This window comes from Vombatus ursinus, unplaced genomic scaffold, assembly GCF_900497805.2.
Source record: "Vombatus ursinus unplaced genomic scaffold, bare-nosed wombat genome assembly UNPS02011334.1, whole genome shotgun sequence".
In the NCBI taxonomy this organism is placed as follows: Eukaryota; Metazoa; Chordata; class Mammalia; order Diprotodontia; family Vombatidae; genus Vombatus; species Vombatus ursinus.
This window is the reverse complement of record NW_020951112.1, coordinates 9,781,024-9,797,433: the sequence shown is the minus strand read 5'-3', so window position 1 is coordinate 9,797,433 and position 16,410 is coordinate 9,781,024. Positions and strand designations below refer to the sequence as shown.

Genomic DNA, 16,410 nt, shown 5'->3' with positions numbered 1-16,410 from the left:
ATGAATTTTCTGACCACAGCAGCTTTCTCAGACCATTTTGAAATTGCAGTGGGATTCTACTCAATTCTCATAGAGGAAATACTCAAACCAACATAATCATGGGTCCCTGAACCATGGACGTGTTGGTACTCATAATGAAGGAGCAGTCTTTCTTGAGCTCAGAAGTGATTATCCTCCATAAATCAAGTATAAACAAAAAATTCTGATTCATGCATTTCCTCATGATTCGGTACACGGCATTTGCCGCATCCTGTTTTTAGCCCATCTGAGAGTGCGCATCTGTTTGTGTTTGGGTGCACACTGTGGTGTACCTTTCTAACACCGATATTGGAGGTTAGGCCCAGCCCCTCTGGCAATGGCCATTTTTATTATAGCATTTATGTTATTATCTTTCAGGGGACGGGTTTGGACCCGGGCTCTGCTTGAAGCTGTGATAACAAGCCTTTAATAAGGGTCTATCAAGAACTCCTGTAACCCAGTCCAGTATTCTATTTTTCTAATATATACATTTCCTTAGAATCATATACTTTTAGAGCTAGAGGAGGGGTGGGGGAAGGCCCTTGAAATGTTCTAATCCAGTCTTACAGATGAGGTATCTGAAGCCCAGAAAAGGGAAAAAAAGCTTGGCTGGTATCAACTCATTAGGTAGATTCCTAATTAAAATCTCTTCTTACTATACCTTCCTGCCTTAGATTATTTTCCTAATTTTGTCCAGAAGTGTTCACATACTAGACTGGATCTGTCACTTTATTGATACAGGATATGGAATGGATATCTACATCTAGTATATGGATATGTTTACATAGAAATGCATATATGTATCTCCGCATACACACATATACCAGGAAGGGAAGGGAATAAGCATTTATTGAGCACCTATGTGCCAAGCCCTGTGCTAAGTGCGTCACAAATGTTATCTCATTTGATCCTCACAACAAGCCTAAGAAGTAGGTACTGTTTATTTATACACATTTTACAGGTGAGGAAAATGAGGCAAACAGAAGTTTTTTTTTTGTTTTTTGTTTTTTTTGCTTTTTTAAAGTTTCTTGCCCAGGGTTACACTAGCTAGTAAGTGTCTGAAGTCTGTTTTGAATTCAGATCTTCCTCATCAAGCCCAGTGTTTTATCCACTGAGCCACCTGACTACCTTGACACATTTGTATATGCTGGGCAGCCTACAGCTTAATGTAGACCTATTCTAAATACAGAGCACTTCTGCAGAGTCATAGAATCATTTATTTGGAGCTCCGAAAGGTCTCAGAAGCTACCTTTTGACAGATCAGTAAACTGAGACCTGAAGAGTAGACTTTCCCAAAGTCCCAGACATAATAAATGAAAGAAGCTGGATTCAAACTCAAGTCCACTGGCTCCAAACCCAACGCTGTTTCTACTGTGCTATGCTGTCTTCAAGGAGGTGGAAAGGTAGTATGTCCATTTTGCATTAGAGGAATCTGAGCCTGCGGGAGATGAAGTGACTTGCTGAAGATAAAACATTGAATAGCGGAATTTCTTTTGGACCAGAGGCATTAGGGAACCGTGTGATTTAATTTGTAATATCTGTAATACCCAAAAGCAAGCCATATCAGAGTTTTTATGCACAAGTATGTACATATACGCTTATATGTATATGGATGTGGGGAGAAAAGGGGGAATGTGTGTGTGTGTGTGTGTGTGTGTGTGTGTGTGTGTGTGTGTTCAGCTATATTGAGGTAGTAAAGTAGGAGGTGTAGGATTCGAGTCCAAAACCTTTGACTCCAAATCCAGCATTCTTTCCACTGAAATATGCTGAACTGACCTTCTTGTAATTGACCAGATGGCCCTGTTTCTGCACTTAAAAAAAACAATGAATTTTAATTAAAGGTCACCTTTGAGTTAAATAGTGGGTTCTAAAACAATTAAATTAACTGCCTTAATATCCTTATTGATTTCACAATGAGCTTTTAACCAATAAATAAAAGTACCTTCTGATTTGAGTTTAAAAAAAAAATAATGTTACTTATTTCTGAGCTAAGTACTTTTGGAGGCAAAGCAATATAGTAGAAAGAGAATTGTACTTGGAATCAATTTACCACTAGCTGTGTGACCCGGGGCAAATTACTTAATCTCTCTGAGCTACAATATCCCTGTTGATAAAGTAGGAATGATTTTTTTTCTTTCTGCCTCACTTGGATCATGGTATTGAGAAATCTTTGCAAACCCTAAGGTACTATATTAATACTGGTTGGTATTAGTAGCAGTTATAAATGCCATGTAAGTCCTGTTCTGATGTCACATTGTGACATGCTGTGGAAGTGAGCCTGAGTTCTTAAAACATAATTAATATTTTTTTTTCAGTGAACAAAAATCTGTTTTCTGTTCCTCTTCCCGTCCCTCCATTGTGGTAGGGTGGAAGGAAGCAAAGCAAATCCTTGGAACCAATATTCATAGTTGAGCACAACAGATTCCTCCGTTGGCCATGTGCCAAAATGTAGGCTCTGCACCCTCAGGTCGTCACCTATGTAGAGCTGAAAAAGCTGGGAGTGCGGGCCCCAGTGAATTTTGTGCATGTTGTCTGAGGACCAGGAGAGTAATGTTCAGAGGCCACCACCAGGCTGGCTAGGGCGCCTCTTGAAAACTGCCTCTTCTGTTACAGAAGTCACAGTCTGTGTTGATGGAGGGCTTTGCTGACGTGTATAATTAAAGATCCGTAAAGTATTGAAGCAATAATAATTAACTTCATGTTTCTTAAACCTTCCATCAAACTTGACTACATTTAGGCAGGTACTTTCTCCTCATTTGGGAAGAGGCCGGTGTGACCTGGCAAATCCATTGACCTTTTCTCAATCCTCACACGTCTTGACCTCTCTGCACCCTTTGACACTGTCGATCACCCTTTTCTCCCTTGATAATCCCTCCTCTCTAGGTTTTCCTGATGCTAATCTCTCTTGCTTCTCCTCCTACACACATAGGAAAATCAAATTCAGTTTGAGGTGTCTCTGTGCGAACGTTGTGTAGAGTGATGAGGGGCATTTATAGTCTAATGGAGAGAGTACTTAAGCAATTCTTAGTGAGATGTTCTCAGTTTCAGTGATGGTGCTGCCATTTCCTAGGTGACATTGGGTGAGTCTATTAATCTCTTGGAGGTTCATTTTTCTCATTTGTGAAACAGGGATAATGATGCTTATATTTGAAAGGCCACATGGGATAATGGAAGGAGAGTTGACCTTGGAGTCAGGAAGACCTGAGTTCGAATCTTGTATCTGGTCTGTGGTAGCTGCTAGGCACCTTTGACGCTTATTGGCTGCCCCTCTGGCACGGAGGTGGCTTGGAGTGCTAGATTTGGGTGCTAGTCTTGGAGTCAGGTTCCCAGTTTAGCTAAGCTGGTGCTCACATTCTGGGTAGAATATGGCTGCACGTCCATTTCTGAAATTTTTATGGTTTAGTAGCATCTGCCAGAGTTGTGCAGGAGAATCCCTGGTCCCCTCCACAGATCAGGATCTGAGGATGGGGCAGAAAAAGCAGAGCGAAAGCAAAGTGAGGATGGGAATAAATGAAGAGTCACCCCCAATTTCTCCCAATCTATATTCAGTTTTCATCGTAATGTTTTATTTTCATTGAAGTGGTGCAGTAGATGCAGCACCAGCCTGGAGTCAGGAAGACCTGAGTTCAAATCTGGCCTTAGACACTTACCAGCTATGTGACCCTGGGCAAGTCACTTAACCTCTGTCTGCCTCAGTTCCTCACCTGCAAAATGGGGATAATAACAGCATCTACCTCCCAGGGTTGTTGTGAGGATCAAATGAGATAATACTGGTAAATTGCTTAGCACACAGTGCCTGGAATATGGTAGGCATTAGATAAATACTAGCTAATATAATCATTATTATCATTAGTGGTAGTAGTAGTAGTAGTAGTAGCAGCAGCAGTTGTAGTAACCTTCACTGACTAATGCCCAAGGTTCTTGATTAAAAAATCAATATCACTCCATCATTCACAATCATTTATTGAGGCCTCACTGTGTTCCAGGCACTGTTCTAGGGACAAAAATGGAACAGTCCCTGCCCTCAAGGAGCTTACATTCTATCAAGAGAAATGTGTGTAAACTTCTTATTAAAGATGTATTGAAGGAATCAATTCCACCCAGGGCTATCACTATAATGGGGAGTATATTTTAATTGTCTCGCGCTCATACATTTGAACATGATGTTGAACAAAATTCTAATGCTGTAGAATCACAGAACTTTTAGATTTGGAAGGGACCTCAATGACTATGGACACAACATGGAGCCATGGGAAAAAAGTTGGCTCCAGAATGAGAAGAGACGGGTTCAGATCTCACCTTCAAACCTTAGCAAGTTCTTCAACCTCCATTGGCCTTGGTCCTTATCTCTAAATGAAGAGGTCAAACAAGGTCCTTCCAGCTCTCCATCTGTGAGCCTTTGAGTTACACAGGCTACCATCATTGTTAAATGATGACGGAGCTCTTTCAGCAGTATAGAATACTGTACTTCAGGTCAGAAGACCTGGGTGTGAATTCCGACTTATTCACTCTATGACCCTTGGATAAATCATTTAATATTCTGGGCTTCAGTTACACCATCTGTAAAATGGAGATGATCACTTACAAGCTAGTTATGAAGGTCAAATAAGAGAATATATATACTTTGTAAACCTTCAAACACTATGTGATGGCAATTCGACTGATATTTGATAAGCCCTTATTGTTACAAGGCACTGGGGACCCAAGGATGGCAAATTATAAACTCGGCCTTTAAGTTACTGTCATGGTAGCAGGAGGAATGTGAAATCTCTACAGATAAGGGCAATAGAAGGTAAGATAATTGGTACCATAGTTTAGTGAGCACCACAGAGAGCTGGCCTTGCTGTCAAGAAGTCTTGGGTTCAGGTCCTGCCTTTGATACTTACTGTGTGACCATTTGGCACCTTAGGGGCACCTCTGACACCAACGTGGCTTGGAGTATTAGATAAGGGCATTAGAGTTGGAATCAGGAAGACTGGATTCATATCCTGCCTTAGACAATAGTTTTTTTTTTCAATTTTTTAACATTTTTATTTAAAGTTTTGAGTTCCAACTTTTATCCTTCCCTCGGTCCCTCCCCTTTCCCCTCTGAGATGGTAAGCAACCAGATATAGGTTATAGATGTGCAATTATGTAAAACATTTCCGTATTAGTCATTTCGTACAAGAAGACTTGGACAACAGCAAAAAGAATGAAAATGAAAAATAGCATGCTTCAGTCTGTATTCAGTCAGTATCAATTCTTTCCCTGGAGGTGGATAATATGCTTGATCGTTAGTCCTTTGGAATTGTCTTGGATCATTGTATTGCTGAGAATAGCTAAGTCATTCACAGTTCCTCATTGAACAATGTTGCTGTTACTGTGTACAGCATTCTCCTGGTTCTGCCCACTTCACTTTGCATCAGTCCATGTAAATTTTCCCAAGTTTTTTTGAAATCATCCTGTTTGTCATTTCTTATAGCACACTAATATTCCATTACAATCACATACCACAACTTGTTCAGCCATTTCCCAATTGATGAACATCCCCTCAATTTCCAATTCTTAGCTGCCACAAAAAGAGCTGCTATGAATATTTTTGTACAAATAGCAGACAGTAGTTTTAAAGCACTACACACAGTGCCTGGCATATAGTAAGTGCCTAATAAATGCTTAGACCCTTCCCACTTCCAGCTGTCAATCGATTATGTGAAATAAAATTTTATATACATACACCCCAATGAAAATCACAGATTGTGCCCAGCAATACAATTCTAAGGCAGAATGTTATTAGGACCAAAAAAAAAAAAGGCAAGATGAAGAGCTCTAGGAAAATTTGAGGAGGGCGCGGCAAACTATTAAGTTATTAATAGCTGATTTTACTTGCTAAAATGTGGGTGCAGTAAAATACTCAAGAAATTTGAATAAGTGTGGGTAGCACACTGTCATGATGAGTTTCTCATCTGCAGTATTTGAGAAGTAATAAGATACTGTTAATGGTAGACCATCTGGTTAGATAGTCTTGGTGTCACGGTGAGCTGTGATAGAATTTCTCCTACGGCATCTGTAGTAACCGAACATTTAGGGTGGGTTTTTAAGAAAAACAACTGCTTAGAAGCGGTTAGATTTCAGGTGAGCCTCGAGAGTGGAGATTTCAGAACTGGAGAGGATAATTTTGGAGCAAGTTCTCTCTGTCAGGGGGCCTGGGTAGAGTGATCATTTTCCAGTTCCCTCTTTTGCAAAGTTGGGGTGAAGGGCTGGGTTTGTTTTTTTTCAAAGAGGAGTTAAAAACCTCAACCTTTCCCACAAAATCAGAAACTTCTAGAGTTGGTTGCCTGTAATACACTCCAAGAAGTTGACATTCAACCCTAATGCTCTGAGCCACTCTTTTCTTGGTCCTGGAGTAAAGTGTATCTCCTTGGCCTTGGTAAAAGTCAATCCCTTTGTGAGGAGGCAGGCAGAAATCAGGAGGTGTTACTCCAAGCAAAACAAGTTGAAAGCTGAAATGGCCTTTATGAAGTCAGGAAGACTCATCTTTATGAGTTCAAATCTGGCCTCAGACACTTATTAGCTTTGTGGCCCATGGCAAGTCATTTAACCCCGTTTGCCTCAGTTTCCTTATCTGTAAAATGAGCTGGAGAAGGAAATGGCAAACCATGCCCGTATTTTCTGCCAAGAAAACCCTAAATGGGGTCACAAAGCATTGGTCCCGACTGAAACAACTGAACAGCAGTAAAAAAAAATCAGTAGGTAATTAACAAGCATTTATCAATCACTTACCATGTGTCAGACACTGTATTAATCATGGAGGATACAAAGAAAGGCAAAAAGTGCCCCAGCCCTCAAGAAGCTTACATTCTAATGGGGGCAGCAACATGTAAATAACTAGGTACATACAAGATACATACAGAGTAGATTTCATGTGCTAGCCACTGAGGTGTATATGACCCGGGCAGGTAATTTACCCACTCTGAGCCTCCCTTTTCTCCTCTGAATAATGGAGATAGCTGTATTTATAGCACCTTCCTCTCTGGATTTTTGAGGCTTATAAGATTTAGAGCATGAAAGGACTTCCCCCATTAGAATGGAAACTTGAGGGCTGTCTTTCTTTCCCCTTGCGTGTATATTCCCAACTCATGACAGTCCCCTGCACATAGTAAAACCTTAACACTTCATCTCTCATGATCTATCTCAGGGTGCTCTAGGATTAATTCCCCACAAGAGGTTGAACTAGATGACCTTGAAGGTTTCTTCCAGCTGTGGATCTTTGACTTTCATTTTACAGATGAATGAACTGAGGCCCAGGGGATTTAAGTGATTTGCTCACGATTCTACAAGTAACAAGTTACAAGTAGTAAATGGTAAAGCCAAAATTCAGACCTAGATCTTCTAATTCCAAACACAATGCTTTTTCCATTGTAGCATGAAATGATCTAATCAATGGGCGATTGACAAGTGTTTATTTTTTTAATTCAATTTTATTTTCATTTCCAAATTCTTTCCCTCTCACGTCCCCTTTTCCCCCACTGAGAATGCAAGAAAAACAAAACTCATTACAAATAATAAATAATCAAGCAGAACAAATTCCTGCCTTAGCTATGTTCCCCCACATCCCACCCCCGACGTGCCCCGATAAGCCCTCTGAGCCCATCACCACTTCTCTATCTGGAGGTGAGCATCATGATTCATCATGATTCCTCTGGAATTACGATTGGTCATTGCGTTGGTCAGCATTCCTAAATCTTTCAGTTGTTTGTCCTTACAATATTGTTGTTATTGTATAGATGGTTCTCCTGCTTCTGCTCACTTCACTTTGCATCAGTTCATACAAGTCTTCCCAGGTCTCTCTGAAACCATCTCCATCATTTCATATAGCACAATATCAACAATCACTTATTAAGCACCTACTGTATGTACTAGGGAGTGGGAAGCAAAGACAAAAAGTGAGATGTGCTTCACTCCTCTCAGTAGGGTGATGGAGCATTCCAGGTGTGGAAGGAAGAATATGCCATCAGATAGAGGAAGAGAATAGGTCACCTTTAGCCTCATACCTTAAGGCTCTTTCCAAAGTGTTTTACCTAGGAGCACCTTTTACATGTAAAAATATTCTGGAGTTCTCTGCGTCATCCCATCAAGTCCTTCAGGGAGGGGCCGGAGTACACGTCCAGTCCCCTGGGAGAAGCCAGTGCAATTCATGTAAAGTACTTTGGAGTACTACATAATTATCACCTGCTATTATTATTCTACAAAAGACAAATGAAGACTTAGTCCTGACCCTCCAGCAGCTCATTGAGGAGATAAAACGTAGGAAACACTGATATAAGAAATAAAATCACATTTTATGATGGGATGGCCTCTTGGGGCTCCTCCCAACCCAGAGATCTCACAAAAGAACACAGCCTCAGTAGTTCAATAAATAGAAAGAAGTCAGCAAGGGTCCTCTTTTCTCTCCATAATTAGCAAATTGTAATAATGAAAAAAAAATGGGTCACATCTATATAGTGCTTTAAAGGTATTAGCTCATTGGATCCCCAAAGGAACTCTGTGACATAGGGAACTATTCTTATCCTCATTTTACACATGAGGAAATTGAGGCTGAGAAGTTATAAGATTTGTCCTGGGTCACACAGCTAGTAAGTGCTTGAGGTAAGATGTGAACCTAGGACTTCCTGACTCAAAGGTCATTTTGCTCTCCATATATCACGTGTGACTTCTCAATATGTCATATTGTTTGCATGAAAGAGTTTACACTTGTTACTTAGTAATGTTGGGTTTTGGCTGCCCTAGGACACCTGATACACAGTGATTCCCAGTTCAGTGTTCTAACCACGATGCCTTGATCCCTCTCAACCTAAAGGATGGTTTCTGTGAAATAGAAATAGTGCAGTCCTCTATTTTAGACTCCCAGCATGCAGTTTGGATACCTGACCCAATGTTTGTACTCAAGTATAGCTAGAACTGTTCCTAAAATTTAGTAATCTGCCTGAGAAAACGCATCTCCCTCCCTTCATTGCAGAAGTGGGAGTCTAGGGGTGTGGAATATTACATAGACGATCAGGACAGTCTATGTTAGTGTTATTTTTGCCAAACTGCTTTCATACTTGTCTGCTTGAAAGGATGGCTTTCTGGGTAGGGGAGAGAAGAATCCATAAAAATAAGAACTTTTTAAATACACTTTTCTAGTGTAAAAGTTTGTTTTCATTGTTGGTAGAGTTGTGAATTGATTCAACCATTCTGGAGAGCAAGTGGGAACTATGCCCAAAGGGCTATGAAACTGTGTGCCCTTTGATTCGACAATACCACTTCTAGGGCTGTATCCCAAAGAGATCATAAAAAAGGGGAAAAGACCCACATGTACACAAATATTTATAGCACCTCATTTTATAGTGGCAAAGAATTGGAAATTCAGGGGATGCTTATCATTTGGGGAATGGATGAACAAGTTGTGGGATATGAATGTAATGGAATACTATTATTCTATAAGAAATGATGAGCAGATGGAAAAATCTGTAAAGACTTGCATGAACTGATGCTGAGTGAAGTGAGCAGAACCAGGAGAACATTATACACAGTAAGAGCCACATTGTGCAATGACCAACTTTGATAGATTTAGCTCCTCTCAGCAATGCAATGATCTAAGATGATTCCAAAAGACTCATGATGGAAAATGCTGTCTACATCCAGAAAAAGAGTCTAAATGTAGATTGAAGCATACTATTCTCTCTCTTTTTTTTCTTTCTCATGATTTTTCTCTTTTGTTCTGATTCTTCTTTCACAGCATGACTAATGTGGAGATATGTTTAATATGATTGTACATGTATAACATATCAGATTGCATGCCATCTTGGGAGGGGGAAGGAAGGGAGGGGAAATTTGAAACTCAAAAATCTTACAAAACTGAATGTTGAAAGCTAAAAATAAATAATTAATTTTTAAAAAGAGGGAAAAAAACCAGTTTGCTTTCAAGGGTAAAGAAAGGGCCTCATAGAAAACCACAGAGCCTCTATGTGAGATATTCAGATAGTGGTTTAAAGGACATATAGAGTCACTTGCTTCAGGCACAGGAAAAGGAAGCAGCATTGGTACCCCCTCTTCTATCCTGAAGTCCTTGTTCCTCTACTGCAGGGACTCCCTGACATTGAGAAGGGGGTTTAATTTGAACTTAACATCCGTGACGGACTAGTGAGCCATCGGGGGTCAGAGAGATTTATAGCCCCGGAGAATTGCTGACGAACAACTGTGAGCTGGGTTGTTGAGGAAGGGACCAGCCCCAGCCTTGATACGTGGGCTAACTGTGTCAGAGTGCTCTAGGTGACTCCAAGAGCTCAGTGTGGACTGAAACTTGCCTACTTCCTCTTCTTTTACCATGTTCAAAGTACCTCCTTCCCCCAGCTATAACAAAGATCTCAAAATGCTTAAAAAAAAAAACCCAACCCATACAAATAACACATATTTTAATGTATGTCATTTTTAAACCTTAGGTAATCCTTAATGCTGAATATTAGTATCGTGAGTCTGCTTCTCGAAGTCTTGATTTTTTTTTTTTTTAACCACTGCTGGTCCTAGTTATTCTCTCTCTTTATTTTTTCCTTAAAACACAACTCAAGGGTCAATGTAACAACCAATCTCAATTCCAAAGAACTGTTGGAAAAAACCTCCCTCTCTCTTCTCAATAGAGAGGTAGTGAGCTACAGGTGTGGGGTGAGGGATACACAGTCAGATATAAGAAGAGGTCACATTCCTGTCTCCTTAAGGGTTGCGAAGTGCTTTACGTATCTAGTAGGGGTGGTTCGTAATACTGTACCATCCCAGCATGTTCCCCAGTGAGGGACCAGAGCTCGTGTCCCACTTCACGGGAGAGAGCCCCAGTGCAGCAAATTAGGGATTTTCCTGACCACTCCTTGTTTGATTGTCCCAACAATTCTGTGTGATAAGTGGCATCATTTTGCAAATGGGGAGACAAGTTACCAGTAGCTCAAATTAACAAAGCTGATAGGCATAGGAAGCAGGATTTGAACTCAGGTCTTTCTGACATCAAGTTAAGCACTAATCTAATGTCACATGTAAGGCACCATACCTATAGTCTCCCACCTCTTCAAAGAAGTGGGAGGGCTGACTTCTCCTATCTCTTCTTTGGGACCAAACTGGGATTTTCTAAGATGCTATAAAGCTCTGCAATGGTGAAAACTCCCATGTAATTGTCATGACCCATCTTGGCCTGGAAAAAGAGAGAGGGGAATGTATTTCCCTCCCTTCTTTGCAGAAGTAGGGGCTTAGTGGTATGGGGCTCTGCATCTACTTGAGGCAGCTAGGTGGCTGGAATGCTAGATTTGGAGGCAGGATGAGCTGGGTTCTAATCTTGCCTTAGACATTTCCTAGCTAGGTAAGCCTCAGTTTCCTCATTTGTAAAAGAGGTATAGCTGCGTTGTTGGGCGATTCAAGTGAGATAACATCTATAAAGTCTTTTGCAAACCTGAAAGTGCTATTTAAATGTCTTTACCACACCATGCTGTGCTTTTTCCTGTGTCAGTTTATTCTATGTAGCTGTACATGGGTATGCATTTATTTAGGACCTACTATGTGCCAAGCTGCTGAATGCCATGCTAGATATTGGAAATATAAAGACAAACATGAAAACAGTCCCTTTCCTCAAGGAGTCTCCAAATTCTAATTCTTCGTTATAAGAAAGTGTTTGGTTTGGGGGGAGGGAGGGATGAAGGAGAGATGTGGCAGGAAAATATTTTATTTAGAAGTGACATTGATGTTAAAAACACACACACACATACAACAAAAAAATCAGTGAAACATGAAAAAATAAAATATCCTTAGTCTTCTGGAAAAGCTTAGCTTTTAAAAGAAGTTTAGATTCTAATAACCAAACTTGGGTCCAAGAAGGGACATAAGAAGAGACATGCCTCTCCTCCTGTCTGCAGAATTGTGGGTTGTAGAGCGCTTCGTATAATGGCGTATTTTTAATGTCTTGGTTTTGCTGAATTTTATCCTTCCCTCCCAAATTTTTTTTTCTCTGCTGGATGATGGCTCTCAAGGAGGAGGTAAAGGGAAGAGATTGGGAACTATCAAAAAATATATTTAAAAAAAAAACAAGTCTACTTTAATCAATTTTATAAAAAGATTTATGGATCTGCTCCATTCTGTCTTGATCATGGTGCTGTTTTCCTTCAGATAAATGTCATGGAGGTTCAGGGCTATTAGAAAACAATGTGGGCCTCAGGCTCTGTCCTTCTTGTCAGGTTAGGCCATCCATCTGGTGAAGCAGGGGTTCCCAAATTAGCATGCCCCAGAGTGACCCAATCAGCCAGGCAAGCTGGTGATCTCTCGGCCCCGCTGTGCATCATCTGTTGTCCAAGTTGTTGGCACCGACCCTAGTTTCAAGGCTTACTAGGGGGACAGGGGAGAGAGAATCCCAAGAGCTGGGAGCAGGGCTCTGGGTAGCATTCTACTTACTCTTCTTGAAACAATTCAATATTTGTCTCTGCAGACTTGAAATAACAAGTGGTTAGGGAATGCCTTATCGAGACTTAGGCCAGACTGCGCCCTTGAAATATTTTTATTTACTTCTTTCTGTAGCCTTTAAAATATTTTGTCCTTTTTTTTTTTTTAACTACAAAATAAAAGTCATAAACACAGGTCAACCAGTCTTGGAAATAGATTTTGGAAGCTTAGAAATTTCACAAAAGACTAGAGCTCTTTGAATCTGTTTCTTTGTGTTTCTTAAAGTGACCTCTTCGTTGTAGAAAGCACTCAGCTGTGGACTTGGGTGGTGTTTTGTTGTGGTTCAATTTGAGGGGCTGTTTGGGAGCCGAGATATTGAATTGCTGGGTACATGCTTGCTCTGCCACTGGGCAGAAATGAAAAGGGGCCCAGCCGGCCAGCTAGAGTTCCTGATGGATGCTTTTAATGTTTATAGCATTACATCCCTATTCTGGTAAAAAAAAAAAAAAATCAATAAATCCCAACCTGGCATTCTGCACTGAGTCAATCAAGAAGCATTTATTGAGCACCTACTATGTGTCAGGGAGGAAAACAGCCTGACTAATGTTGAGGGGGGTGTCTTTTGTTGTTGTTAAGGTGTACTTTTCAAGATGATTGCAAACAAGCCGGTAACATTCAGACCTGGCTGGACATTTCATCTGGAGCCCCAAAGTGCCCTAAGATCCAGATCACTCGAAGCAGCTACAATCAGGTAAGATAAGAGCCTCATATGTCTTGGTCCTGCATCCTTGAATTCTTGCATGACTTCTAGTTACTTCCCTCCCGGCAAGTGGAAAACATATATTATCCCCCAAACAAGCATTATGGGAGTCCGATGTGAACGTGAGCTGCATTGAAAGAGATGAGGGAAGCATTTGTTTTCATGTCATAGATTTAAAGCTGGAAGGGACCTCTGGGATGCTGGAGTTCAACCCCTCCCCCCTCCCTCCATTCTTTACCCTTCTAGTACAAAGGTGAGAGACAGACAATTCAGACATGTATTCAGGGAATGTCCCAGGGGTGGGGCTTCATCTAGGTACAGATCTAAAATTCCTCTTCCTGGTGTTTCTGGGTATTGGGGTACAGGAGGGGAGCATAAGCTGGGATTTTCTTTTAAAAATATAAGGTCATTGATGCCTTTTATTTTTAACGTCATCTATATTTCCCAATATCTCTCTCTTAAAGAATCATTCCTTATATCAAAGAATAAGCAAAGTGAGTGTGTGAGGGAGAAAGGTCATCAAAACTAACCAGAACATAGAAAAATCTAATGTTATATGTGGGGTACCACACCTATTGGTTCCCCACTTCTCCAAAGAAGTGGGACAGGTGACTTTTCATATCTCTTCTTTGGGACTAAGCTGGGATTTTCTAAGATGCTACAAAGTTCTGCAATCTGTGAGAACCACCATATAATTGTCATGACCCATCTTGGCCAGGAAGAAGAGAGAGAAGAGTGCATCTCCCTCCCTTCTTTACAGAGGTAGGGCTTTATGGTATGAAACTCTGCATCTACTTGAGGCAATTAGTTGGCTAGAATGCTAGATTTGGAGTCAGGAAGATCTGAGTTCTAATCCTGCCTTAGACACTCCCTAGCTAGGCAAATCATACAACCTCTCTGCCTCAGTTTTCTCATCTATAAAAAAGATAGAGCACAGGGTTGTTGTAAGACTCAAATGAGATAACATCTGAATTTTGCAAACCTTAAAGTGCTATTTAATATTATTGGTCAGTTGTAAATTTAAAAACTATAATATTATAGGAAGAAGATGAATTTTTTGAGTTTTACTTAAAAAAAAAAAAAGAAAAGGAAAATTCTTAAGCACAACTGGTTATCCTAAGTACTTAAAAGAATCAGGTCCTAAGACTCGATACCCAGTGTCAAAAATGTCAGATTGTTTGCCCGCACCCTCGTCTCTTTCTGTGACTGACTTCCCTGTTGGCATGAGATTGACACAGTCACTTGGCAAGGAGTCTCAGAGCCTCACCCCCATAGAGATGTAAAGCCCACGGCCCTGTGGGGAAGTAGAATCTCTTCTGCCCTCTGTCAGGCTAGAAGAGAGAAAGCAAGATTCTCTAGCTCATTGTGACAGAGATCAGGAGGTACCGGCCGGAGGCCGAAGCAGACGCCCATTGAACCTGTCTGTCCACTTGCCGACACAGAAACAAGAAAATCGTCCACCCTCTCCCTCTTCCTTTGCACTTTTCAATTTCCAGAAACCAGAGCTGCGTCACTTAAGATTTTAACATTTCATAAAGGTGAGGCATATCGTTTAATAAATGCTAAATAATGAAACGGTTCAAGCTTTTCCAGTTACAGCCGGCCAGAGTATGCCATTTTAGACTGCTGTTCTAGAAAAAAAAATTGCCCAAACACTTCCACCAGGAGGTTTGTGGGGCTCCCCTGACGTGTTAGTGCCTCTTCTGTACCCCCACCTGCTGAAATGAACATAATCACAGGATTTCAGAATTTAAAGGGACCTCAAAGATTCCTTTGCATTTAGTCATAGAACTTTGCATTGAGTCATGAAAGTGTAGATTTAGGAAGGGACTTTAGAGGCTACCTCACTTTAGAGGTGAGGACTTTGTGACTCGGGGCAGGGAAGTGACTTGCCCAGTGTCACATAGGCAGTGAATGGCACAGCTCTGGTGTGAATGCAGGTTTCCTGACTCCAAAGGCAATGGTCTTTCCATTGTACCTGTATGTATTTGTATTTACTTATCTTTGTACATAGGATCAGAGATTCAGAGCTCTAGGGGCCCTTGGAAGTCATCAGGTTCACCCCTTCCAGTCTTTTTGATGAACAAAGAAACTGAGTCTGAGAGAGGTCCTAGTATCATGGAATCATAGCTCTAAAGCTGGGAAGGGTGTAGAGGTCATCACGTCCAATCCCCTTATTTTACAGATGAGGAAACTGAGTGCCTGAAGTGGCTTGCCTAAGGTCATATTATAAGTAGCAGAAGTCAGATTTGAACCCAGGTCTTCAAACTCCAAATCCATTGCTTTTTCCACAGTACCGCAGTCTGATGTAGAGTAGACCTATCACCTAGAGGGTAATCACAAGGCATTAACCCTGCCCCTTTTGTCTCAACCTCCTTATTTTTCAATTCTCTTACCCTTCCCAACCCACTACATCTCATCTGTACCACTACTCAGTCAGCTCTACTTATCCCAGCTAATAGCACTCCCCTTCAGCCCTTCCCCCATCCCACACCATCACTGCACCTATAGAATTGCTTCCCTTGGAGTTTAAGCTCTTATTGTGTTTGTAGCCCCAGAGCCTCAATTCGTGACTGGCTCATAATAGGAGCTTAATAAGTGCTTGATTGATTGGTGGAGTAGGTAGGGGGACAGACTCAAAATCAGGAAAACCTGAGTTCAAATCCTGCTTGAGGCTGATAGCAGACATTTATTAGCTGTGTGACTCAGTGTCTCTACATCTTAGTTTAACTAACATCCATAGTGTAACTTAGCCCCCTGCCTCTTTTCATGGCTCTAAATCTCATGATGCTAAGTGCCATTGAAGAGAGTGGGGAGTGATGGAATCCTGGTGCGTACTTGATCGATGGATTCCCAGCACAGATGTTGATTTCACTGAGGCTAATAGCAGGAAATGGACACCTCCCACAATTCCTCCCAGCTCTTCCCTTCTTCCACCCGGGTGCGTGGATTCTACATAACATGCTGACCTAAAGCCTTAGCAATTTTGGAATTGCCCAGGTAATAACATCCATAGACCTCATGGCCAATAATGTCCGCTTTGGATGCTTCATTATAAATAGAGTTGATCCAATGAATTGTCTGATTCCCCTTACCTTCTCTGGGTTTGTGAAATGTCTTCTCTCATAAATCCTCCAGATAACAAAGGTTAGACTGAGGATGAAAATGTTTAATAATAAGTGGTTTTCTGCTTTCACTTC

The 16,410-nt window shown here is 41.0% G+C and overlaps 1 protein-coding gene across 1 annotated transcript in view; it reads left to right on the top strand.

Annotated features, from left to right (window-relative positions):
• PLXNC1 (plexin C1) overlaps nucleotides 1–16,410 on the top strand; it is a gene marked incomplete at its 5' end in the record, with an annotated part of 215,740 nt that overhangs the window by 45,164 nt on the left and 154,166 nt on the right. Inside the window, one exon of the mRNA XM_027855804.1 lies at nucleotides 13,087–13,201. Coding sequence (XP_027711605.1) covers nucleotides 13,087–13,201 — 115 coding nt within the window. The remainder of the gene's footprint in view (nucleotides 1–13,086; nucleotides 13,202–16,410) is intronic.